Source organism: Marmota monax, unplaced genomic scaffold (genome assembly GCF_021218885.2).
Source record: "Marmota monax isolate L192 unplaced genomic scaffold, Marmota_monax_Labrador192_F-V1.1 WCK01_AAM20220418_F8-fsc00092, whole genome shotgun sequence".
Lineage (NCBI taxonomy): Eukaryota > Metazoa > Chordata > Mammalia > Rodentia > Sciuridae > Marmota > Marmota monax.
In genome coordinates, this window is record NW_026692583.1 from 2,610,551 (window position 1) to 2,637,751 (window position 27,201).

Consider the following 27,201-nt stretch of genomic DNA (forward strand, 5'->3'; position numbering starts at 1 on the left):
CCACCATGCCCAGCTAGGATTGTCTTTAAAATTAAGGCATAACCTTCATAAGTATACATGTCTTAAGCACAAGCATGATGAATTTTTATGTATTTGTACAGGTAACCAACACTCAGGTCAAAGAATAAGACATTTCCAGCCCCAGGAGGCTCCCTTATGCCCAACCAGGTCAGCTTCCCCCAGTCTTTTTTTCTATCACCATGGATTCATTTTGCCTATTTTTGAACTTCACCTATATGTACAGAGGGTAGAATCTTTTAACTTGGCTTCCTTCCCTCCATATTCCAAGCTACATCCATGTGGAGGGCTGTGGGGAGCCATTCTCACGCGTGACTGGGTGACTCCTGGTTTGGGTCTGAGGCTTCTGGCTGTGTCGGAATTTTCCCGACCCTCTCCTGATGAGAGAACCCGTCCGTGTGGGGGTGTGACTGACCACTGACCCCGGGGGCCCAATCACTGACCCTGACCTTGGAGTGCGGCCCCCCTCAACCTTCATTGGATGGAATTATCCCCTGAATTTCTTGTTCCCCAATAAAAGGCTACTCCCTGGCGTGCTCGCTCTCTCTCTCTCCTGCTAGCCCTGAGTAATCCTTGCTGCCCTACGGGTGGTTCGAGGTTGGAGCCAGAGAAGGGAGCCGTCTTGGACCTGGTCATAGAAAAAGGTAACTGAGTCTGTGTGTTTTATTTCGATCTCTGCTAGCTAACTTTTATGCCAAGAACCTCATTAATGAAACCAATGTGCAGGCCGCATGGTGGAGAGGGCGTTTTGGTCCTTCCTTCTTTTTCATGGTAAGCAGTATTCTATGGGTGGCTACACCACCACTGATTCATTTCTTCTACTTTTGATGAACATTTGGTTTATTTTCAGTTTTTGGTTGCTGTTCAGTGTGTTGCAAGAGTACTGAAAATCTTTCAGTAAATTTCCAACATGTAAGACAATATTTTTAAGAACAGTCCCCCTACTGTTGTGGGTCAGTCCTCAAGACTGAGAGGGCACTTGCCTAGAATGTACAAGACTTTGGGTTTCATCCCCACCCCTGTAAAAAACAAACAAAAACTTAGTCAAGCTATGTAACAAGTCTGTTGCTACTGACATCTCCCCAATTGCCCTGTACCCCTGTCATTGGTAACTATCTTTCCATTCTCTTTTTCTATATATTCACCTTTTTAAAACTCCACATATAAGTGAGATCATACAGTATTTTTTGCATCTGGCTTATTTCACTGCCCATAATGTCCTCCAGGTTTATCCATATGCTTTTAGTTATTGGCTAGTTGTGAACATACTTTTTTGTAAATTAAGGCATAATTCACATAATATAATTTTGTCCTTTTAAAGTATACAATTTAGTGACTTCTAACATAGTTACAATGCTGTGCACCCATCCCCATCACCTAATTCCATAACATTTCCACCAAATGAGACCCAGCACCCATCAGCAGACTTTCCCTACTCTCCCTCCCCCAGTCCCTGACAACCACTCATCTACTCTGTCCCTATGGTATTGCCTATTCTGGACATTTCATATAAATAGTGTCATACAATACGTGATCTTTTGTGTCTCACTAATTTGTTAAGAGTGTTCATATACAGTCTTCTGGAGGATATAAACACCCATTTTCCCTGGGTATGTGACTAGGAAGAGAATTTCTGGGTCATAATGTAGGTATGTGTTCACCTTCCATAGGAAATGGCAAACATTTTCTGTAAAAGGGGATTTTCTTGCTTTCTTGCTCTCCTTCCCCTTCCAGTTAACTGGAGCGGAGGGTGGCAGGGGGAGCCAGATTTGTACATGCATGTCAGGACAACCCCCCATGAGGGAGAAGCCGTCTGTTAAAGGATGCTGAGTCCTCAGATGACCTCTCAGCCCAGTGCTCTGACCCATTCATCCCTGGGTGGCACATGTGAGAGGAAAGGCTCTCTCTCGTGGAGCCATCCTATGGTTGGGCCTCCATCAAAAAAGCCTGTTCTCTAATACACTAACAAAAGCACAAACAGGACCTCAAGGGAGGATGGACAAATCCCACACAAGGACAGTGGTTTGGAAAGGCTTCACTGAGGTGGTGACATTTGAATTAGGCTTTGAATAGTAAGCTTGAGAGGAGAAAAAAAAAAAAAACAGAAAAGCCATCTTCCTAGCTATGAGTTGATTTTCAAGACATTTCCAACTGGCTATAATGGGAGCGAAAGTATAATGAGGACATTCTCTCCTGCCCAGCATTTAATCCCTATTTTCTTAAAGGGCAAAGCAAGAGAATCACTACCCCACTTAGACCCAAGGGGAAAGTACATGACCTTGGCTCAGCCAGTTAAAGCAATACATCCTCATGATTGGTTAAGAATGGTCATGTGTTACAATTTTGGCCAATGAGATTCTTTCCCAGAAGCACTGAGAAACAGAGTGTCTCTACTAGAACTACTTAAGAGGTAGGATATAAACCCAGGGCTGCTGGGGACCAGTTTATAAAGAAAGTCTGCCTATAAATGAAATATACACATTAGAAAAGAAAGTTTTAAAAAAAAGCTAAATAAGAGACAAGTCCTAAGAGTATCATTTGAGCAGCAGGATCTTGCAATATCTGAAGTTATATCTGGACTTTTCAGTTACAGGAGCCAATAAATCCTCCACTTGTTCTTAGGCAACTTTGAGTTGGGCTTTCTATCATTTGTAGCATTAAAATTTCTATCTGGTGTCAAATGCACAAAGAACTGAGGAGAGAGAAACCAAGGACAGAAGTTTGAGCAACACTGCAAAGAGGATCATGAAGTCAGGAGCAATGGTGCATTCCTGTAATCCCTGCTACTTGGGAGACTGAGACACAGGGATCATAAGTCCAAGGCTAGCCTGGGTAACATAACAAGACCCTGTGTGAAAAGCAAAAAAAAATTGGGGACCAGGAATGTGGCTCAGTGGTAAAGTACTTGCTCAGCATATGTGAGGCCCTAAGTTCAAATCCCAGCACTGCAAAAAAAAAAAAAAAAAAAAAAAAAAAAAAATCAAAGGTCTGGAGGCATAGCTTAGTAGAGCATCTGCCTAGCATGTGTGGGGCCCTAGGTCCCATCCCCAGTACAGAGGGGGAAAAAAAAAAAAAGGTCAAGAATGCTGGGCTGCTTTTTCATCCTGTAGAAAATGACTGCCACCTAACTCACGGAAGTTTTTAATCCACATAGAACAAAAAAGGAGACACTAGGAGAATGGTTCAAAATGTAATAGGGCTAGTGAGCTGCCTTCCATCCCACTGTGGGCCTAAAGGGTGGAGGCTCTGACTCAGCACTAGGGAACCAGGAGACAGGGTCAAGGTCAGGATGTCTCACATTCACATCCTGGGCTGGCTGAACCTAGGCTGAGCCCCCTTGGCCAGATATTCCATAATGTTTCTGAATCCTGTGAAAATGGAGATACCATGATCTGATGCACCAGGTTATTGAGAATAAAATGACTGATACCATAGGAGCTTCCAGTGCAATGCTGGGCGTGCAACAGGCATACAATACACACTGGTTCTCTTGGTATAGAACACCAACCCACTTGACCCCAGGTGGCACACACATGCAGCAGGTACTAGTTCCTTGTAAGAGTCCTCCCAGGAACATTACTACCATCTGGCAGGGGCTGATGGCCTCTTCTGGACTCAGAAGACATGTAGGGAAGCGTCCTTCTCCTTCCTTTCTCGCTTCCCCATTTCCTCTCAACCTCAGGCCCCTGAAGGGAGGTGAGAGTCCCACAACAGGGCTGGGATGGGTCCCGCTCCTACCCATTCTTCTTGGGCAGGTAGGCCTCCATGTCAAAGAAGACATTCTGCCGCTCCTTAATGTGGGCACTCATCTGCTGGACCAGCTCTGCCTCCTCCTGGCTGGCATGGCGCTTGTACCTGCAATGGGAGGTGTGGGCATAGAGATAGGGCATTACTCAGAGATGGAGGAAGAGCAGGGACCTCTCCACATGTCCACCCCAAGCAGGGCCTCTCGCAACCTCAGTTCTCCATCTGTACCCTCTGGGCTTGACACTGGCTCCCAGTAGCCTTGTGACCTTGGAAAAGTCCTTGAATTTCTTTGCCTTATTTTCCATACTGGAAAAGTAGGGATAGAAGCAGGCCCTTCCTTATAGACAATAGCCTTTGAGAATGATTCAGTAAACACAGTATAAAGCCCAGAATGATACTTGGCACACAGTAGGATCTCAATAATCAGCTGGCAAAACTTTTTTTTCCCTCACTATTCTACAGGAAAATGTGTAGAAGTATAAGCAGGTGATCACAGTCTGATTGTCACCATCTGGAGAGATGTAACTCTTAAAACTAGAAAAACAAAGTCTGGAGACATGGCACCCTTAGGATGGTGGGAGGGGTCCTTGGTCTAGGGCCCTAACTCACAGGTCAACCTTGCAACCTAGTGCTTCACAACTAGGGACACTGGGCAATGTCTGGAGACATTCTGGTTGTCACAACATGGGTGAGGAGCCCCACTGGTACCCAGTGGGTAGAGGCTGGATGCTGCTAAACCTTCTACAACACCCAGAACAGTCCTTCATAGCACAGAATAATCAATGGTGTTGAGGCTGAAAAACTCTGGGCTGAAAATAGATGGGACTCTGGAGGCTGCCATCAGAAAGCTGTGCTTTGCCATGGTAACGATGTGTCTACATGATGATCCATGACCCCTTACTCCTCAACCCCTTATGAGCCCCTGATTCCAAAATGTGCAGCCAAGCCAAGGGATCTGATCAACACCTTCTCCAACAACTGCCCGCGAAGGAAGGGAGAATTGATCAGGAGGCACGAAAACAGAGGCCCACATAAGTGACCTGGTCACGTCACTTAAAGCCTCAATTTCCCTGCCTGCCTCAGGGGATGAAGGCATCCATTGGATGCCTTACCTACAAGAGATGAGCTTCCCAAACCATGAAGACATGAGGACTGAGAAGTGAACATGATCTAGGCTCAAGAACTGAACTCAGGTACTCTTGGGACCGCAACCTGGGACTCCAACCTAGTACCTCCAAAACCAGAGACCCTGGTGGGGACAGCACCCCACATCTGTGAGAATACCTGCTGTAAACCTGGCCAGCAAGACTTCTTTCAACTGCATCCCAGCTTTCATCTGAGAAACCTCCTCTCATTCTTTTCCCCCCTCCATTTAGATCAAGCAGGGCTTTCCCACTCACCAAGGTCCATAGACTGAGCATATGACACAGTCTTACTCAAGCAGTCTCAGGGACTGGTTCAAAGATGGGCACATGACCAAGCCTAGCCCATGAGGATCAATCCCAGGATTTCTGCTAAAGCTCTGGGGGAGACAAGTTTTCATTCTGTTGGAGGGTGGAAACAATGCAGTAGGAAAGAAGGCTAGAGGATCTAAACTTGTTACTGTAAGTGGCCATCTCAGTGACCAGGAGGGGACAGTCAGCCTGAGTGCAAAGCAAATCTGGAGGATGACAGAATTTAGAGAAAAACACAGATTCCTACAAATACCCTTTGATCCCTGGATCCAGCAATGTCTGAAGGTACTCCTGCTTTTTTCCCATTAGAACTTCCATTCTCTGTTTAAGCCAGTTTTGAGATGGTATTCTGTCATTAAACAATGAGGAAACCACTAAGTTGCAGCCCCACCTACCTCTGGAGCGTGTGCTTCAAGTCCTTGAGCCGCCTCTTCTGCTTGTGGATGGAACTGCTACACAAGGCCTGCAGTGCTGTCAGCTCCTCCAGCTTCTGCCTGTAGATCCTGTGGGTCTCCTGAAGGATGGAGTGGCCAGGGTAGTTTTGTGGGGGAACATTAACAGGCCGTTTTTTATAGTTTGCTTGTGGTCAGGAGACATGGCTACAGAGGTCACAGGCTGTCAAAAAGCAGCATGACACAGTGCCTGTGTCATAAGTAACTGCTGCTTTTTCCTGCCCAGGTTCTATTCGTTCTGATGCTAACATCAATTAAATATGCCACTGAGGGGCTACGTCTAATCAATTCATTGTCCAGATGCTTTGGTAAAACTTGAGGTCCCACTCTAAGGGTGGTCATGCGACCCTGGCCTGGCCAACCAGTATCCTCCAGTTCCCTAACAACTGCTGGGTTCAGAGTTGAACACATGGCTCCTGCTGACCCAGTGAGAGCCGACCCTGGGACTTTGGCTAGCAGGACTGGCTTAGAGATGTTCTTTTCCCCCTAGGTTTGCTAATCTGGTAGAAGTTACACATGGACTCTGAGAGGGGAGAGCCTTTCTAAAAATGAAGTCACACAGAAAACAGAACTGAGAGATGGTAAGAGATGGAATTCTCATAGCATCTGCTATGGTTTGGATATGATTTGTCTCCCAGAGGTTTATGTGCTGGAAGCTTGGTCACCAATGTAATGGTGCTGAGAGGTGGTAGGACTTTTAAGAGGGTGGACCAAGTAGGAGGTAATTAGGTCATGGGAATACTACCCTTGAAAGGGATAGCTTATTGTGCAGGAGTAAGTAATGTCTCAATGGGTTGGGTTAGTACTCATGAGGGCAGATTGTTATAAGCAAGGTTGGACCTTCCCCTGACTCTCACTTAAACATGTGCTCTTCCACAGGTACCCACTGGCCACCGTCACACATGCCTCCACCATTTGATGCCATTTTCCATGTTATGAGACAGCAAGAGGCCCTTGCAAGATGTAACCACTTAAGCTTGGACTTTTCAGCCTCCAAAATCATAAGCCAAAATAAACTTGTTTCCCTTATAAAGCACCCAAACTAGATATTTTGTTATAGAGACAGAAAATTAATTTTGGCTCTTGGGTCTAGGCAAGTCTCAAAGACATGTTATCCAATACCCTGGGTTCTATGAATTGATAAATTCCCCTTCACTTACTACTCACTTTGACTTCAGTTTCTGATCCTGGCAATGGGGAGAGAGTGCTGAGTCAACTAGAAAAAGAACATACCTCCTCCCTTAAAGCCACCCTCCCTCCCCCAGACACATTAATTCAATAAACTTGCTATCTGGAGATAACCATTCAGAGCCACAGAGACTTCATCCCAATGCTGAGAGAATGTAACACAGTAATTTCTTGAATTGCTGCTTTGAGGAAAGAAACTAATAGGAAATGTGGAACATGAAATTAAAATCAATAAGCCAATGGACACAATTTAAATGGCTGTTTTTTTGGCTGTTGAGGAAACATTTTTAACAAAGGCAGAGGTGGGGATGGTTGGCTAATGGGGACAGAGCCTAAACTCCCACACCTACCAGGCAGGGTCTCTAGATACAAGGTTCAACCAGAAAATGAGGAAGCAGTGAAGTCGGTCAAGTGGACAGATAATTAGGAGTGAAATCCAGTGATGAGTGATTCACCCTGGCCACCCACCTGGAAGACAGAAGAATCAGTAGCCTCTCTCTCTCTCTCTCTCTCTGGGCCTCCCAAAGAAGGAAATCTTGTTTTTGTTTTAAATTTTAAATAATTTTAAACTTGCAGAATCGTAAGAATAAAAAACACTTCTCTATATTCTTGACCCACATTTACCCACTATTTTCATTTTCATTACATTGCATTTGCTTATCACCTCTGTGTGTCCTCTTTCTATATCAGGCATCCGTAAACTACAGCCCATGGGCCAAATTTGGCTCTCTAATTTTGTATGGGCAGTAAGGAAATGGGTTGTGTAGGGTTGAAAAAGAAAAATCAAAAGAATATCTTGTGACACATGAAAATTATATGCAGTTGGAATTGCAGTATCCATATGTCCAGTTTTACTGGCACACAGCCACGCCCATTCATTTACATATGGTCATGGATGCTTTGGCACTAAAACAGCAGAGTGAGTGGCTATGACAAAGACCATATGTCCCCCAAAGCCTAAACTCTTCTTTTGGTCTTTTACCAAAAATTTTGCCCACTCCCATGTTATCTCAGATATTTGGGATTTAGTTATAAACAACACAATTTCTACTTCTAAATACTTCAATGTGTCTCTAGAAACAACGATATTATCTTATATGTCCAGAATACAATGATCAAATACAGAAAATTCAACCTTGATACAGTGCAATGCTGTGACCTCAAAGACCATGCCAATTCACATTCTGGTATCGCTTTCTTTCATGGCACTTCCCTCCAGAGCCTGGATCCAACTCAGTCTGGTGCCTTTCATTATTACTGCTAGTGTCTCCAGCTTCTTTTAACCTGCGATGGTGCCTCAATCTTGTCTTTCAGGAATTGATGGGGTTGTTTGTTTTAAATATTTATTTTTTTAGTTATAGGTGGACACAATACCTTTAGTTTATTTTACATGGTGCTAATGATGGAACTTAGTGCCTCACACATGCTAGGCGAGCGCTCTACCTCTGAGCCACAGCCCCAGGCCTCAGGAATTGATGTGTCTAGAGAGTTCAGTCCAGGAGCTTTGGAGAACAACCCTCAGCCCAGGTTTGCCTGATGTTTCCTCTTGATTAGATTATGCTTATACACTGGGGCTGGAATGCCACTCCCATGATGCTGTGTCTCCAGAGCCTCCTGTCAGAAGGGACATGGTGCCTGTGATGTTGACTGTGATTACACGGTGAAGGTGTCCATCTACCAGAGTATTCACTGTACACTGACCAACTTTCTTTCTTTATTTATTTTTTTTCGGGGCTGCCCAGGACTTATGCATGCTAGGCAAGCACTGTACCACTGAGACATACCCCAGCCTCACAGTGACCAACTCTATTTGTAATTAGCAAGTTATCTCAGGGCTGAGGCTCAGTGGCAGAGCACTTGCCTCACAAGTGCCAGCTCTGGGTTCAAGTTTCCTGCACCAAAAATACATAAATAAAATAAGTTATCTGTGTGGAGAAAGATTATGTGTGAATCACTTCTGAATTCTTCAGTGAAACACAGCCCTCAAGTGCAAGGAACATCTGCTAGTAACAAAGGAAACCCACCAGAACAGGAGAGGGATCACTGGAACAGAGAGAAATCTTCCACAAGGTGGGACCTTCAGATGAGCAGCTCCAGGGAGATAAAGGGCCACATTGCCTCCCAGCACTCTGGTGTTGGGTTCCACCATGGAGAGATAAGGTGAAGGCCACACAATCAGCAGCCAAATGCTCACCAGGCCCTCCTCAATGTGAATTAATATTTAATTTCACAAGTAAAACATGAAGACATTATCCTTGTTAAAAATTAAAACGCTATGTCATAGAACCTCTCTGGCTTCAAGAAAGCAGGAAGACTTGGTAATCAACTCCAAATGCTCATCTGCCCAGCTGTGTTTGCTTTAGAGGGACAGGACAGAGACACTCCCTTCAAGGCTGTGAACAAAACCAGGACTTGTCATCACTTCCATGAGCTCATTAAAAAATACAAAAAAAAATTGCTTCATGTGGAAAAAAATGAACACATAATCCCAACAACTCAAGAAGCTGAGGCAAGAAAACTGCAAGTTCTTCTTTGAATATCCTTCTTTCCCAGAATAACCATTGTTATCAAATTCTTCTAGATCTTCTTTCTCCCTCCTTCCTCTCCCCCTCTCCCCAACATATCTCTTTCTCTCTCTCTCTCTCTCTCTCTCTCTCTCTCTCTCTCTCTCTCTCTCTTTCTTTCTGCAAGATCTCACTATGTAGCCAAGGCTGGCCTCAAACTCTCCATCCTCCTACTGAGTAGCCTTCTGAGTAGCTAGAAAACAGGTGTCCACTGCCGCACTTGGCTAGCCCTTCTTCTATGTACTCTGCCAAGCTATGGTCCATGTATTTCTGGGTTTTTTTTAATATTTATTTTTTTTTAGTTGTAGTTGGACATAATACCTTTAGTTTATCAATTTATATGTAGTGCTGAGGATCGAACCCAGGGCCTGGCACGTGCGAGGTGAGCGCTCCACCACTAAGCCACAACCCCAGCCCCTTTATTACCACTTCTATGTAATATGAGCACATAACAAAAGATCTATCCTCTTGGAACATGTGTATGTATATAATACAGTATAGTTAACTGTAGGCACTATACTATGCCTCAGGTCTTATTCATCTTGTACAACTGAAACAATGTACCCTTTGATTTACCTCCCTACTCCCTGTATTCTATATTCTATATAGATCTGTTTCTATATGCATGAAAAAAAATACACACATACACACACACACACACACTCAGACATTAAAAAATACATACTGTTGCAAAAAAATTACTGTCCCCAATACTTGGTCTCTTTTGTTTCCTTTTAGTAACAGTATTCCATCAAGCTGTAGCTGGGCACATGGCTATCCAGCTAGGGACTACATTTCCCAGCCTCCTTTGCAGCTAGGTATAGCAGCACAACTAAGAGTTAGATGTAAGCAGGAGCAATATGTTCAAGGTTTTCCTTTTGTTTTGTTTTCATGGTGCTGAGGACTGAACCCAAGGACTTGTACATGCAAAGTATAAACTCCACCAATGACTACTTTCTATATGGAACTTCTTGCCTTCTACTCTGGTTCTCTGGCTGTGATGCAGCAACAACGGGTCAATTTATCTTGAAACCAGAGATGAAAGCTACATGATGAAAATGGCAGAAGACACTGTGCCCTCTCCAACCAAACCATCCTGGGTTCTAGAGTGGCATCATGTGACAAAGCTTCCCACCTATGATGGTTTTAAAGCATGGCCACCCATTCTTTAGCATTCCTCACATACAGAAGTCTTTGTTCCCACCCCTCAAATCTAGATAGACTGTGACCAATCTGACCAGTAGAATGTGGGAAAAGAAACACCATTTGACTTCTCAGAGTCACAAGCAGTCACATCGCTTCTACTTTATTCACAGGAACATTCACTCTTGGAGCAGAGTCCAGCTACCCTGAGGCCATCATGCCATGTGGGAACCATAACAATATAGAGAAGTCACATGTGGACACTCCAATCAATGATACTAAGACAAATCTTCCTGTCATGGAGGTCCAGGTGCCAGATGTGAGCGTAAAGAAACCTCCAGAGGATTCCAGTCCCAACCAGGTGAGTTTTTCCCAGACTTTCAAGTCTTCCCAGCTAAGACCCCAGGTATTTATACAGAGCATGCTAAGCACCCCTACTGTGCCCTAAATCCCTGACCCACAAAAATCAAAGAGTTTGATACAGTTATTGTTTTACACAGCAACAGACAACTGAAACCTCACTCACCTGTACCTCACCTTCCTCTATGTTGTCAATAAGAAAGAAACAAATACACTACCTCCTTAAAGTGGTTTCATTTTGGGAATCTCCTTTACAACAGAATAGCTTACACCCTAAAGCACATACTTCACTCTTATTAGTGTTATGAAGTATTTCGAGATATGGGTACACTATAGCTGATTTAGTCATTCCCCTGCTGTTGGATGTTGTTGTTGTTCCTGGGCTCTTGATTATAACCATCAGCACAGCATTGAATAATATCCTTGCATAGCTTCTCTAGGCGTACGAGCAAGTATCTCTCTGGGGAAGATAATCTCTGGGGAAAAGAAATAGAGTTCTTGGGCCAGAGAGAACAGGCTTGTTTTAGCTTTAACAGATCTAACAGCCCTGTAGCTGGCTATAGCAATGTCTACTCCCATCACAGCATGTGACAGTTGTACACACCTCACAAACACTCGACACTATCGACATTTAATTTTTCCCATTTTTCTAATGTTCCACTACTGATATTTTCAGCTCATCCCCAAAGCATTAGACTGGATAGGGACAGAAAGTCCACAGGCCTTCCCATAGTTTTGTCCTCTGGCATATGGGGTCATTCCTACTCCCCTGCAATTGTCTCACTCTGCCAAAGGCCAGAGTTACTTCCTAGGGAGATGCCATCCTGGAGACCACACACGTGGGCCACATACTTGGTCACTCCAAGTCTTGGCTCCAAGGCTCAGAATCTATTAGCCATAAAAATAGCAAACTGGGTGGGAGAGTCAGAAACAAAGAACTTTATGTGAAATACTCTGTCCCTAAAGTACTCCTTACCTATACCGAGTCTTTGTAGTTTCCACCCTTGTGCTAGTTTTGCAAGCAATAGAAAAAGTTATTGATTAATGTTTTGTAACCTTACTTTTTTCCAGAGAGTTGTCTTTATTTTATTTATTTATTTATTTATTTTGATACTAGAGACTGAACCCAGAGGCACTCAACCAATGAGCCACATACCCAACTCTTTTTTTTTTTTTTGAGACAAGGTCTCAATAAGTTGTTTAAAACCTTTCTGAATTGCTGAGGCTGGCCTCAATTTGCCATCTTCCTGCTTGAGCCTCCTGAGTTGCTAGGATTACAGGCATACACCACGTCCAGCCCTCTCATTTTTTTAATTGTGTAAAACACACATAACATAGAACTGATCATCTTTTTTTTTTTAAAGAAAGAGTGAGAGAGAGGGAGAGAGAGGGAGAGAGAGAGAGAGAGAAAATTTTAATATTTATTTTTTAGTATTTGGCGGACACAACATCTTTGTTTGTATGTGGTGCTGAGGATCGAACCCGGGCCACACGCATGCCAGGTGAGCGCGCTACCGCTTGAGCCACATCCCCAGCCCAGAACTAATCATCTTGACCACTGTTAAGTATACAATACAGTAGCACTGAGTACATTCACACTGTTGTGCAACCATCCAGAACTTGTCTTCCTGTGAAAATGAAACAATGAGCCCACCAAACAATAATTCCACTGCCCCTTCTCCAGCCCCCATCAACTGACATTCTATGTTCTGTCTCTACAAATCTGCCTCCTCCAGGCACAATGTGAGTGGACGCATGCAGCATTTTTCCTTTGTGACTGGTTCATTTACACTTGGCATAATGTGTTCAAGGTGCATCATGCTGCAGCATGTATCAGAATTTCCTTTCTTCTTAAGGCTGAACCATGTCCCCTTGTAAGGGTGCATCACACTGATGGACACCTGGGCTGCTTCCACTTTTTTGGCTGTTGTGAATAATGCCGCTGAGTGTGGATGTACAATTTTTTTCAAGATCCTGCCTTCAATTCTTTTAGGTATATACTCAGCAGTGGGACTCCTGGATCATATGGTAATGCTACACTTAATTTTTTGAGCAATCACAATCCCGTTTTCCACAATGGCTACATCAGTTTATTTTAGATTTTTCCTTTTTTTCTTTTTTTCAGTGCCCGGGATTGAACCTAGGGCTTTGTACATGCTGAGCGAGTGCTCTACCTCCAAACTACATCCCCAGCCCTTCCTTATTTTGAGACAAGGTCTTCCTGAGTTGCCCAGACTCACCTTGAACCTGCAATCCTTCTGCCTCAGCCTCCTGAGCGCTAGGAATATATGGGCATGTGCCATGGTCCCCAGCTGATAACACCCTTTTTTAATTGTTTCTTGATACATTGTCCATGGGCATTCCTAGCAAGTACAGATGAAACTATTCCCATATTCCCTCTGCACACAAGAGTGTCTCCGTCACACCCTCAGTGGGACCTGTTCTGTGAGCTTCTTTTCTCAGAAGCAGATGAGCCAACTAAAGCAAACCAAGCCTGCCTCTCATCCAAACCACCCTGCCCTCCTCGGATGGAGCCGGCAGGCCAGATGGAGGCCTTCTGTTGTTTTTTGCTAACAGGCAGTTATTCCTCTCTGGTTTACATTCCCAGTGTCTTTAGAAACTTATCGCTCCCCATACTCTGTCCACAAGATCTAGCTAGGGTGGGGCTGGCCCTGCCCCAGGCTCCAGAGGAAGGCACACGAACCAGGCCTGGCCAACCAAAACATCAGCCTCCTGACCCAGCTGGCTGACTCAAGGATGACATTCGGACCAAGAAAAGTCAGTACAGGGCCTGTATGAGAACTGCTGAGAAGCAGCAGCTCTGTTCCTGGTAGTTTTGAAGGTGGCAAGCTAGAGGCGAGAGCTCATAATGGGGCTGTCTTGACAACATTTGGGGACCTTGCCTGAGAATGAATCCAACTTGGGAAAATGAGGCTGAGAGGGAGGTGAAGCTTGAGCCTAGTGATTTTCCTGGAGTCCCTGAATCTGCTTCCATCTTTAGACAGTGCATCTCGACTTCCCAATTGCAGAAGCATATTCCATTCTGTCCCATGGTGCTTTGCCAATTTGGGTTTAGAGTCTTCACTGCAGAGGCAAGTGTCAGAATCCAGATAAAGCGGGCAAAGAAGGGAGGTTTCCTTCTGGGCAAACTTAACCATGCTAGTTAAGAAGAGAAGCTGAGAACCCTGGAGTCATTATTACCACCTCTTGCCCAAGGCACTCCTACTTAAAGACACCAAAACCAAGGACCTGAAGCCTGCTTGAATGATCCCTTCATCAAACTAGCAACTAAATAGACACCCCAAAATACATATCTCTGAACACCCAACACCAGGTTTTTCTACCAACTAAGACTCTAAAGCATTATTTTAAACAACTTCAGGGGTGGATAACTTTTTTTTTTTTCATTTTTATTTCTTTAATTTTAAATGTTGTTGAGCATTTACTCATATATTTATTGGCCCTTCCATTTTTTTATTTATTTTTTTATTTTTTTATTGTGGGTTGTTCAAAACATTACAAATTTCTTGACATATCATATTCCACACTTTGATTCAAGTGGGTTATGAACTCCCACCTAGGGGTGGATAACTTATACACCATAAAATTCACCCATTCGAAGAGTATAATTTAGGGACTTTTATACAGTTACCAACTTTTACAACTACCACAACATCTAGTGTTAGAACATTCATGCCATCACCCAATAAGATTTAGAATGTCTATCAGCAGTCATTCCCCATTTCCTCCTCTTCCGAGCCCCTGGCAACCACTAATCCCTTCTGTCTCTATAAATGTAACTTTTCTGGATATATCATATAATTGGAATCATTATAATATGTGGTTTCTGCATCTGGATTCTCTGACTTAGCATAATTTTTGAGGTTTTTCTATGATAGATTATATCAGTATTGTTTTATTGCTAATCAGCAGATATACTGGTTGTTGGACATTTGGCTTATTTCTACTCTTGGCTTATTGTGAATAATGCTGCTATGCCCATTCATGTACCAGTTTTGTGCAGACATGTATTTTCATTTCTTTGGGTAGATACCTAAAAATGGAATTGCTGGTTTGTACAGTAAATTTCTAACTTGGTGCACTGGCACACGCCTATAATCCAAGTGACGTGGGAGGCTGAGACAGAAAGATCACAAGTTTGAGGCAAGCCTTAGAAACCTAGCAAGACCCTGTCTCAAAATAAAAAAAAATTAAAAAGGAACAGAGATGTAGCTCAGTGGTAAAATGCCCCATGTACCAATTTTAAAAGAAAAAAATTAAAAGAAAATTCAAAACTGCTGAACTGTTATTTTTATTTCTAACCTTGGAAGCATTTGGATTGGATCTTAGGAGACACTCACCCCAAACTGGGAGTCAGCTCTCTGCAGACAGAGGCATTTGCTTCTTAAACCAGCTTATTAAATGTGATTGACTCCCACATCAAGTTGCTACCTCTAAAAATAACCCGGAGTGCCCCGTGCAACAATGCAGACAGACAACTATGGAGGAAAGGACTCCATTCTGCAGCCCAAAACAGGCCCCAGTCCCCCATCTATCTAGTTCAAGACCAATCCAAACAAATAAACACTTGATAGAACACCTAAAGATGGAGCTGGGGTTGTGTGTGAAGGGGTTAACTATAAAGAAAACATTTCCAGCAATGAGGCAAATGCTAACATGTTTAGTTTTCTAAGAACAAAAACAGAATCTTAATGCACGACTTGATTCTGTCATAAATGATGTCCTATTGTGGTCCTAATTCACAAATGACTGACATTGAACCTACAGAGCTATTTTTCTTTATAATTTTTTAATCTACTGCTTATTTTATTATGAAATATTTCAGGCATACAAAAAAGACAGACAATCCCATAATTAACACCTACCTTCTCACCCTTAAGAGTAGTGCAAAGGGAGTTGAAAGGACCTATATTATTCCTAGACAGTATTCCTATCTCCACCCACAAAAATGGGGGTTTTTTTCTGGTTTTTTTTTTTTTTTTTTTTTTTGGCAGTGCTGGGGATGGTGCATGCTAAGTAAATGCTCTGCCACAACCTCACTTCTGCACCCTATACTGGTTCTTTCTCTGACACCTAGGCATTGCTCCCTTCTCCCTAAGCATTGCTCCCTTCTCCCTAAGGATTGCTCTGGCTCTGCCCCTGAGCTGGCTTTAGCCGATGGGAGTCTCAAGCAGAGGACTGGAAGGTGAGAGGAGAGAGAAGCTGGAACATTTGTTCCTCCTACTTCCTTCCTGTTCTAGTATATCCTTCAACCACTACAGCTTTTGACTGCAGCTCCTCTTCCCCAGCGACAAGCAATGGCCAGCTCAGATGACTCCACCTTCCCAGTGCTCTCCTCTTAGGGACAGGACAAGTAATGACTCCCTGCTGTGGCCAACTACAGGAGCCTCCCCCTTAAACTGCCCACACCTCTGAAAATCATTTTTTTCTTTTCAGTAAGATGCTTTTGACAAAATTGTTTGCTTCCTGCCAGGGCTTTGCTACACTAAATTTGGTCTTTATCATTCCCCTGAAGTCTTTACACTTGTACTACATACATATGTATCATTAAATAAAACATAGTTACTTTTTGTTTTGTTTTGGCTTTTTGTTTTTGTTTTTGCTGGGTATTCGGAATTGAACCCAGGAACACTTTACCACTAAGTTACACTGCCAGTCTTTTTTTGAGACAGGATCTTGCTACATTGCTGAGGTTGGCCTCTAACTTGGGATCCTCCTGCCTCCACCTCCCAAATCACTGGGATTACAGGCAACACAACCTTTCCTGATTCATAATGTTGTTTTGAATGTTTTTACCTTTATTATAAAAGGCATATTGTACATACCTATCTACAACTGCAACTTTTTGTTCAACATTAATATATCTAGGTCCAGGGCTGGGGCTGTAACTCAGTGGCAGAGTGCTTGCCTCGCACATATGAGGCACTTTCAATTCTCAGCACCACATTAAAAATAAATAAATAAAATAATAAAGGCATGCTGTTCATCTACAACTATAAAAAATTATATATATATATATATATATATATATATATATATATATACACATACAGTTTATTCTATTGATACCTCTACTCTGCATGTTCAGTCATAAACATTATTGTACAGATCTGCTACAAAGTTTTCAACTGTATGTATATATATTATTTATAAAAATGTAGACAGGATTCCATTTGGATTAGGAAAAAAAATAAAAGGAATTGTGCTAACATCAGCTCTGTGAGTTGCAATGTCCCTTGCGTCTTTCCTGCATGTCTAATTAGCATTCTCCATATGTAGGAAACACAAACAAGCAAGTTTCCAACATAGGATGTTGGGAGCTCTGCCACCTCCCCTGTCCTTTGAGGTCCCACACTCCACCCCAGAGGGAAGATGAGGTTAATGAGTCCAGGTCCCAGTAAGGCTGTGAAACATCTGGCAGCACTTTCTTAACACAACTAGGCTGAGTCATGAGATCCAGAACGTGGGACTCAAACCTCTGGAGTCAACATTTCTTGTAAGAATTGCCAGACATGGGCTAGGGTTGTAGATCAGTGGTAGAGTGGTAGAGCACTTACCTAGCATGTGTGAGGCACTGGGTTTGATTCTCAGCACCACATATAAAACAAATAAATCAATAAAGTCCATCAATAACTAATAAAAATATTAAAAAAAAAAAAAAAAGAATTGCCAGATAGGAATCTCATGGCATCTACAAACAGGGCTCTGGCCAAAGAGTGTTAGAAGGTAGCAATCTGGTAAATTACAACAGAGCCATGGCTACCACCAAAATGTGGTGCCTTCTGATGTGCTTTTTGCTGGTAGTAAATTTTCATGAGATTACTTTTATATAGCTTGCTTTCTAAGAAATCATCTTCGAATAGATTTTCGGATGCTGTCTATACTTATCTAGGACCTGTCACCACAGAAACACTACCCGGGCTGGCAAGTTGAGTTCACATGAAATATATTGATTCTCTACTGAGAAAGGTTCTGAGTCATGTGCTAGGATCGATTAGTGATATCTGTAATAGGAGTAGTAAGTGGGGGTATATACTCCCCTATTCATCCCCAGCCCCTCCCTGTGTATTCTATACACAGCAGCCAGAGAGATGCCCACTTCAACTGACAGTAAAAAGTGCAACTGTGGGGTAATAGAATCTGTTTTATGAGGTTTTAATGAGATAGTACTGAACTTCCTGCCTTTAGCCCACCTCCCTGTATTTTTTTTTTTTTTTTTGGCAGTGCTGGGAATGAAATCTAGGGCCTCATGCATGCTAGGCAAGTACTCTCCCACTGATATAACCCCAGCCCTTCCCTGTGTATCCTATACACAGCAGCCAGAGAGATGCCCACTTCACCTGACAGTAAAAAGTCAAGGTCTTCATAAGGTCCCTGTCACCCTGTGAGGTCGGGATTTAGGAAAGGCTACTTTAGACTACTTCTTCCTATGCTGGGAGGGACAGGGTCAGGTTTCCAGGGATATAAGAAAGGAACTGCTCATTAAATTACCTGCCACGAGTTGGTAAGTGACCTTCTGTGGTCACACCATAGGTCAGAAGGCCAGGTTCTCAGGCTGATAATCAATTCACCAGATTGGCCAAAACCCAACTGCTCAAAAACTATATCATCATGGCAACAACTTTCCCCAGAATCCAGTTAAGGCCAGATGCAAATTAAGCCTGAAGAAAACTGATTCTCTAGAAAACATTCCGCTAGAAGTCCCAGACCTTGTTGGGGCTTTCTGTGAAGGAGGGGGAGTTCCAAAGACCTTTCAAATCCTCCAGAGTCTGAGAGTTGGGCTTCCTCTTTCCTTCATTTCAAAAAAGAGAAACAGATAAAACACAAAGACACCAAAATCAGACAGAAGCAAACATGAAACCCCCAAATCCCAGATTCTCAGGCAGATGTAGGAAAATTTAGACCGACCAGGATTTTCTGGTGCAAAAAAAGTCCTTTCTAATTGTTTACCTTCTTAGTTGTAACCTCCAACCTCACCCTTCCCTGTGTTACCTCCTTGTTCCTCAATCACTGTCTCAGGTCAGAGTCTCTGTCCAATACATTCACAACACACACGCGACTCATTACATGCAGTTCCAGGGACTTTCAGACCAGGAGTTCAGAGATCTCAGAAGTATAGAAGACAGAGAGGAGCCTCCCAACATATGAAGAACTAATTTTACCTCTAAATAGCTGTGTGAGGCCAGCTCAGTCAATGAGCATGTCCAAGCTTCAGCTTCCTCATCTGTGAATTAAAGATGTAGATGGTGCTTTGCTCCGATGATTTTTTTTTTTTTGGTACTAGAGATTGAACCCAGAGGCACTTAACCACTTAGCCACATTCCCAGCCCTTTTTTGTATTTTATTTTGAGACAGGGTCTCGCTGAGTTGCTTAGGGCTTCACTAATTTGCTGAGGCTGGCCTTGAACTCACGATCCTCCTGCCTCAGCCTCCTGAGTTACTGGGATTACAGGCATGAGCCACCATGCCTGGCCAGTCAATGATCTGGACCCCCAGGAAGCCATCTGTCACCAGCCTCTGACCCAACAGCTGACCACCAAAGCCTGTAACCAGGCTGTAATCTCTTCCCCAAAGTAAGATCCAGTCTACCATCTCTACAGAACTGAGCAGCTGTCATTCTTTCCACTACAACCCTTGCTGAACACCAAGGGATAAAGTCCAGACTCAGTTCCCAATGCCTCTGTCCCTGACACACCTGAGCATCCAAGACATCAAAAGGAACATAACAACAAATCAAAGGACTCCTTTGCAACCTCTGCCTGCCAAGACTTGCTTTCTAATTGCTGTTAATTGCAATAATTGCATAGCTCTGAAGTGTAAGGCTTCTCCTCCTCCCCTCCACCCCCTCCTAGTCTGAGGCAGGGCAAAGGAAAGGAGTTACAACAACAAAAGCTCCACACAGCACATCTCTTCTTCTTTTCTGCTCCTGACCTTAAGATTTACTCTGTGACTCCATGGCTGGACATGAGCTTAGAGTTCAGTGGGACAAAGCCTTAAGACATGACTAAGAGAGCCAGGCGTGGTGGTGCACGCCTGTAATAGCAGTGCCTTGGAGGCTGAGGCAAGAAGATCGAAAATTAGAGGCCAGCCTCAGCAACTTAGCAAAACCCTGTCTCAAAATAAAAATTTAAAAAGCCAGGGATGTAGCTCCACCGAGTGCCCTGGGTTCAATCCCAAGTACCAAAAAAATAAGAAGTTGTTGTTGCTGAGCTGGGCATGGTGGCATGTACCTGTAGTCCCAGCTACTGAGGAGGCTGAGGTGGGAGGGTCACTTGAGCCCAAGAGTTCAAGGCCAGACTGGGCAATATACATCTCTAAAAAAGCAGAATTAGTCTTCTCCATGAAGGTGGAACCAAAAGTGTCCCCTAAGAACCAGAAGGAATCCAAGCTCTAGACCTGAAGAGAAGGTACCAATCCACATATGCTGGAAGCCAAGAAGGGATGACAGTCCTGGGTACCTTCTCTTCTACACATGGCTGAAACAGCACCTCATTTCCTGCCCAGGCTTCCCAGCACCCCCTATCCACTGATTGGGACCTACAGTTTCATGTTTAGAAAGGCCCATCACACCCTTGGCAACCTCCTCTCACCTGCTCTGGACAGTGTAACCCAACTACAGACAATAGCTACATGGACAGAAAAAATGTCAGTGCTCCAACTGAAGAGAGGAGGGGAGTGGAATAGGGGTGTGATGTGATTTCATGCAAACAAAGCATAACCCCTGGGGGAAAAAAACCCTGAGGCTGGGGAATGAACATCAAATATAGTCCCTGGGTCCTTATTGGTCTATCACCAAGATTCCTGGGGCATCTTTAGTCATCAAAGTAGGTAGCTGAGGCCTCTATCAGGAACAAAGCTCCCGATGGGACTCCTGACAGCAATGTCCTTCTCTTAAGGATGCATCATACACCCACCCTCACCCCACCTGAGTACAGCTCTGGGCCAGAAAGGTGAGGTTGGGTGCAGCCTCTATGACTGGGTGAGGCAGCCCAGCTGTCAGAACTGACAAGTGCCAACCACAACACAAACACAACCTGCAGCAGCCTAGAGAGGCAGGCATCAAACTAGAGTTCCCAAAGACAGGAAATGGGGATCCCTAATCCTCAAGCACAGTCTAGGGGTTCAAGGTGAAACACATCTCCCAAAACGGAGCTGCAGAAGGAGAGAGCTGCCCTGCCAGAGGGAGAGGAGTGATCAAGCTGCTGAAAGCAGATATGGTGGGTGGCATTAGGAGAGACCCCTGCGGCAGTGGGTGCTGAGCTGTTCCCTTTGAACCCTAGCACCTACCGGCCTCCTCAGACTTGATCCACATGGGCACAACCTGGAATTTGCTCTCGGAGGCCACTGACCAACTTTCTAAAGCGAATAAGGTGCTCAGAGCAAAGAGCAGGTGAGATGGAAGGAGAATGGGGTCTTCGAAAGGGCGCCCCAGGAGGGTAAAGAACTGAAACGCTGGGAGATGGGAGGGGGTTGGTCCATGCAGACTATCAGCGCCCAGGGGCTAACCAGGGGCACTCCGGGTCCCTAGTCGCCCCACCCCCCCGGCTCCGCGGGAGGGAAGGGGAAGACACGGCACTGCAAGTAGCAGAGTTGCGGGACTAGGTGGTCCGGCCCTACCTGCAGTTCCTGAAATTCTCCCTCCAGCTCGTGCCACTCGCGCTCGCAACACTCCAGCTGCCCCGACATGGTGCAATGGTGCAAGGCGGTGGCGGCCGAGGCTGCTCCCGCAGCGTTGCCCCGCCACCACCAACACCTCACGCCTGCCCACCAGCCGGCCGTCTTCAGAAGCACCAGCTGTTCCTGCGCAGCCAGAGCCACGCGCACACCTGACGTCACGGTCCCCGCCCCGGCGCCCGCCCCACCCCCTCGCCTGAGAGGCTGGGCTCCGCGCGTGCGCACACGCCTCTCAGCTCCGTAGTGCGCTCAGAGTGCCCGCCCGGTACTAAGTCGTTTTCCTGGGCTTGGCTGCGTCTGCCGCTGCCTCCTTGGGAGTATCTCGGCGCCTCCAGGATCCCTCCCTTCTCGGACGGGCTGGCTGAGGAGTTTTGCGTTTACAGAGCTAATATTACTTAGGTTGTGATTTGGGAAGCGTGGCTGGTGGGGGTTAAAAAGATTTGGGGAGAGATGAAAGTTCACTACTACCACCAGTACCCTTTAACATTGCTAACCTGGCCCATGGCCAGTGCCCTGGAATGCTAGTTGACACTGACCAAGTAGCAAGGTTGGGGACAGGGCAGGGAAGCCTGTCATTTCATATTATTATTTATTGCAACCTATACATTCTAGATTCCTGCCCTCTAAGACACTGGGTGACTCTTAACAGCTGTTTCTGTCACTCGCTGATTGACACAACATCCTCCTAACTAATTTAATCCAGTTACATTCCCTCCTCTGCAAAATTACAAGATCTGTCCCAACCTGGCTTTTCAGTCCCGTCTCCTACCTTGATGACAGATCTTGCTCTCCAGCCATTGTTTTTTGTCCTCCTGGCCTTGCATGGAATGCTCTTCCCTCTAAATCCTCATATGGTTCCCTCTTTCTCATGACCAGAGTCTCAGTTCAGTTGAAACCTGTATTAGTTTCTTAGGGCTGCGGTAACTACAAACTGGATGATTTAAATACCACAAACTAGGTGGCCTACACCATAGAAATGTATTTCTCTCACGTGTATTTCAGGCTCAAAGTTTGAAATCAAGGTGTCAGCTGGGCCTTGCTTCCTCTGAGTCTCTGGGAAGAATCTTTCCTTGTTTATGGTGGTGGCTTTCCATCCTAGGTGTGCCTTGGCTTGTAGCTTCACCACTACAATTTCAGATCTGTGTAAGATGGCCTTTGGTGTGTCCTCTCCTGTTATCTATTCTAGTATGTCATCTCAGCTAATCACATCTGCAAAGACTCCATTTCTAAATAAGGTCACATTCTGAGGTTAGAATTATCACCTCTGAGCAAAGACCCTCCATGAACCACCATAAGTTCACACTTCCCCCCAAGTCACTTGATATATTGCCTGCTTTATTTCCTTCATGCAAGTTAACCATTATATGAAGTGTTTTGGTTCCCAAATCTGTATCTCCTGTTTGTATATCTCCTGTTTGCGTGAATAATCTCCATGAGATCTCAGGGAACTCATTTTTGTCTTGGTTGTCATTGAATCTCCATTTTCAGCCATTGTAGACACTCAATTAATATTTGTTGAATGAATGGAAGGAATGAACTTTAAAGATCACCCACCATAGGCTCACAATGCTACCAGGTGTGGTGGTGCAAGCCTGTAATCCCAGCAATTCGAGAGGCCGGGACAGGAGGATTGCAAATTCAAGACCAGTCTCTGCAACTTAGCAAGGCCCTATCTCAAAATAAAAAATAAAAAGGACTGGGGATGTGGCTCAGTGCGTAGGCCCCTCTGAGTTTAATCCTAGTATCAAAAAAGAAAAAGGAGGAGGAGGAAGAGGGGGACGGGGAGGGGAGGGGGAGGGGGAGGAAAAAGAAAGACTCACAATGTTTTGGGTTTATAGATGCCTCCAAGAATGAGAAAAAATGTACATATGAGCCACGTGTGATGGCGCACATTTATAATCCCAGCAGCTCAGGAGGCTGAGACAGGAGGATCATGAGTTCAAAGCCAAAGTAATGTGCTAAGCAACTCAATGAGACTCTGTCTCTAAATAAAATACAAAATAGGGCCAGGGATGTGGCTCAGTGATAGAGTGCCACTGAGTTCAATCCCTAGTACTGCCCAAAAAAAGCACATATGCACACATATGCACTTGAAACCTTATTGAGCCTAAAAAGGGATGCAATCTTCCTAAGATCTAACCAGTGGCACACACCTGTAATCCTAGCAGCTCAGGAGGCTGAGGCAAGAGGATCACAATTTCAAAGCCACCCTCAGCAATTTATCAAGGCCCTAAGCAATTTAGGAAGACCCTGTCTCAATATAAAGTATAAAAAGGGCTAGGGATGTGGCTCAATGGTTTAGCACCCATGGATTCATTCCCTGGTACAAAAAAATAATAATAAAAAATAATAAATAATTTTGAATTAAGGTTCTAATATGTGACTCCCAAACAAGTAATATATCAATTAATAAATCAAATATCCCCAAGCTCATTGGTGGGATATGGACAATCATATTCAGAAACTGTTTATTGTATTGCAAGTGAGTGTCAGACCCTAGGGTGGGTAGTGCATAAAGTTCATGAAGTTTGGTTGCTGTCTTTCCATAAGTACTTTCCAGGATCCAATGCTGGAATGAAAACCTGAGCTAGGCACAGTGAATATAGGTAATCCCAGCCAGTCAGGAGGCTGAGACAGGATGATCCCAAATTTGGGGTCATCCTGGGCTAGACACTGTCTCAAAACAAAACAAAACAAAAAAAATGGCTGGGGTTATAAGCTCAGTGGTAAAGCACCCCTAGTTTTCAATCCCCAGTACTAGAAAGAAAGAGAGAGAGAAACTGAAGAGAAACAATCCCTCATTTATCTATTCTAAAAATATTTACTGTGGCTGTCACTGTTCCAGGCTTTGGGGATAGAGCAACTAACAAAACAAGACAAAAACTTCTGTCCTCATAGAGTTTAGATTCTAGACAGTCTAAAAACCCAACCTAAAGCATTTATGGGCTTTTGTTTGTTTTTGTTTTTGTAATGAAAAGGATTGAACCCACAGCCTCAGGAATACTAGGCAAATACTCTACCTCAGAGCTACATCCTCAGTGCTGTGTTTTGTTTTGTCTTTATAGAGAAAACTTCAGACATACCCAGAAGCAGAAAGAACAGCGCCCAACACTCAGTTTCAACACATCAACTGATAGCCAATCTTATATTATCTACATCTCTACCCATTTGTTTGCCTTTTGTATTATTTTCAAGTAAATTTCAGACATCATATTCGAAGAATTACTTTTTGTAAGATTTAGTGAAGTAAAGTTTATATATAATAAAATTCACTCTTTTTGATGTACAGTTGCATGAGTTTTGATAAATACACAGTTATGTATGTGATCACAAACCAAAAAAGGACAGTTCCTAGTGTTCACTTCCTAGTGGTCTTCTAGTTTGTTAATCTTTTCTTCTAAAAACATCTAATCCACCATTAATCCTATCCCAACTAGAAGTTATACTTGGATCTTTTTTTATATCTTCTATACCACTACTTGATCTTGTAAATATGTGAAACACAGTAACTATTTTAAATTCCTTGTCTAATTTTAACATCTATAGGTTTTGTTTGTTTTTGTTGTTTTTCTGTTTTTGTTTGTTTGTTTTGGTACTGGGGATTGAGCTCAGGGGCACTCAACCACTGAGCCACATCCCCAGCCCAATTTTTGTATTTTATTTATAAACAGGGTCTCACTGAGTTGCTTAGTGCCTCACCGTTGCTGAAGTTGGCTTTTAACTCACGATCCTCCTATCTCAGCCTCCTGAGCTGCTGGGATTACAGGCGTGCACCACCATGCCTGGCAATCTGTGTGATTTTGATTAATCTATTTTTCTCTTGATAAAATGTCTGGTTATTATTGACTGTATGTCAGACACTGTGGAATCTGTGAATTTTCCTTTTCAGGTATTTCCTCTCTCCTTTTTATTCTTCTCCCTCCTCTTCATCTTTTCCTTTCCTTTCTCCTTCCTTCCTCATCCTTCCTTTCTTCTCTTGTATTTTGGAATTTCTAAACATATTCTGTTTGGGGTTTTGTTTTGGTACTGGGAATCGAACCTAGGGGCACTTTACCACTGAGCTACATCCCCAGTTCCCAGTTTTGGTTTCTGGGTTTTGTTGTTGTTGTTGTTTTGGTGAGGTGGGATACCAGGGGCACTTAACCACTAATTACATTCCCAGTCCTTTTTTTTTTTTTTTTTTTAATTTTTTAGTTGTAGTTTGACACAATACCTTTATTTAATTTACTTTTTATGTGGTGCTGAGGATTGAACCCAGGGCCTCACACGCACTAGGTGGGTGCTCTACTGCTAAGCCCCAGCCCCAACCCCCTTTTTGTTTCTTGAGACAAGGTCTTGCTGAATAGCCAAGTCTGGACTCAAACTTGTGATCCTTCTGCCTCAGCCTCCCAAGTAGCTAAAAATGGGCTGATACAGAGGCACATGCCTATAATCCCAGGTTTAGGAGACTGAGCAGGAAGATTGCAAGTCCCAAGAAACTGGCTTACAGGTGTGTGTCACCACCCATACATCTTGTTTTAAAATTTAAGTGCAACCCAAACAGTGCCTAGTTAAGAGCTAATTTTTCCCCACTACTGAGGTAAGACAGATGTCCCATGAATCATAAAGTTTTCCAGGCTGCCTGCTGTACAAGCACTCTCCTTGATGTGCATAAGTATCACACACTTATACCTCTACCCTTTTCAGATGTTTTTTTTTTTTTTTTTTTTTTTCTGGCCTGGGTCACTGCCCTCACTTGAAGGAGCCAGACAGTATTCAGCTGACTGCTGGTCAGGAGCTGACTGCAGACCTCGGGAATTATGTGAATACAGCCGTCTCCTCTCTAGAACTCCAGACTCCTTGGTCCTCCCAGACTCTCAGCCCTGTCTTCTCAATTCAGGGCCTCTGCCAGATTCCACCTGGAATCCCCCACTCTTGCCTATAGCCTGGAAATTCTCAAGCCAGGAAGCTGGGGCAATTGTAGGGCTAAATCCATTTGTTTCCAGTCTTTCAGGGATCACTGTCCTTCATTGACTGATGTCCATTGTCTGTTTGGGGAATTCTTTCCAGTAAGAAAGTAAATCTGGTTCCTGATACTACATATTGGTCAGCATAAAGCATTTGCCATTCATCCATGCTCCTGTCTATATTAGCCATTCATTCCTTTTTTCTTCTCTTTCCTTTCTTCTTCTTTTTTTTTTTCCTGAGCACAATTTCATTATGTGCGTATGTCACAGTTTGTTTAATGGCCAGTAGAGGGACTTTGGGTTCTTACAAGTTTGGGTTGATTTTTTTTCTAAGATATTTATTTTCTAGTTGTAGTTGGACACAATACCTTTGTTTTATTTATTTGTTTTTATGTGGTGCTAAGGATCGAACCCAGGGCCTCACATGCGCTAAGCGAGTGCTCTACCACTGAGCCACAACCCCAGCCGCTGGGTTGATTTTTAATAAAGTTGCTATAAATATTTATGTAAGAGTTTCTAAATTAAAAAAAAAAGATTTTATATAAAAATCTAGACATTCTTTTTTATTGTTGTTGTTACTGGGGATTGAATCCAGAGGCACTCTACCACTGACCCACACTGCCAGACCTTTTTA

The 27,201-nt window shown here is 43.8% G+C and overlaps 1 protein-coding gene across 2 annotated transcripts in view; it reads right to left on the reverse strand.

The window, feature by feature from the left end:
• Window positions 1-21,761, reverse strand: part of Tmem120b (transmembrane protein 120B) — a 42,852-nt gene extending 21,091 nt beyond the window's left edge. For both annotated transcript variants that reach the window (XM_046446130.2, XM_046446128.2), the window contains exons 1-3: window positions 21,565-21,761; window positions 5,615-5,733; window positions 3,757-3,873 (exon numbers count right to left, since the gene is read on the reverse strand). In XM_046446130.2, coding sequence (XP_046302086.1) covers window positions 3,757-3,873; window positions 5,615-5,733; window positions 21,565-21,633 — 305 coding nt within the window. In that variant the 5' untranslated portion in view covers window positions 21,634-21,761. The remainder of the gene's footprint in view (window positions 1-3,756; window positions 3,874-5,614; window positions 5,734-21,564) is intronic.
• Window positions 21,762-27,201: the final 5,440 nt, after the last annotated feature.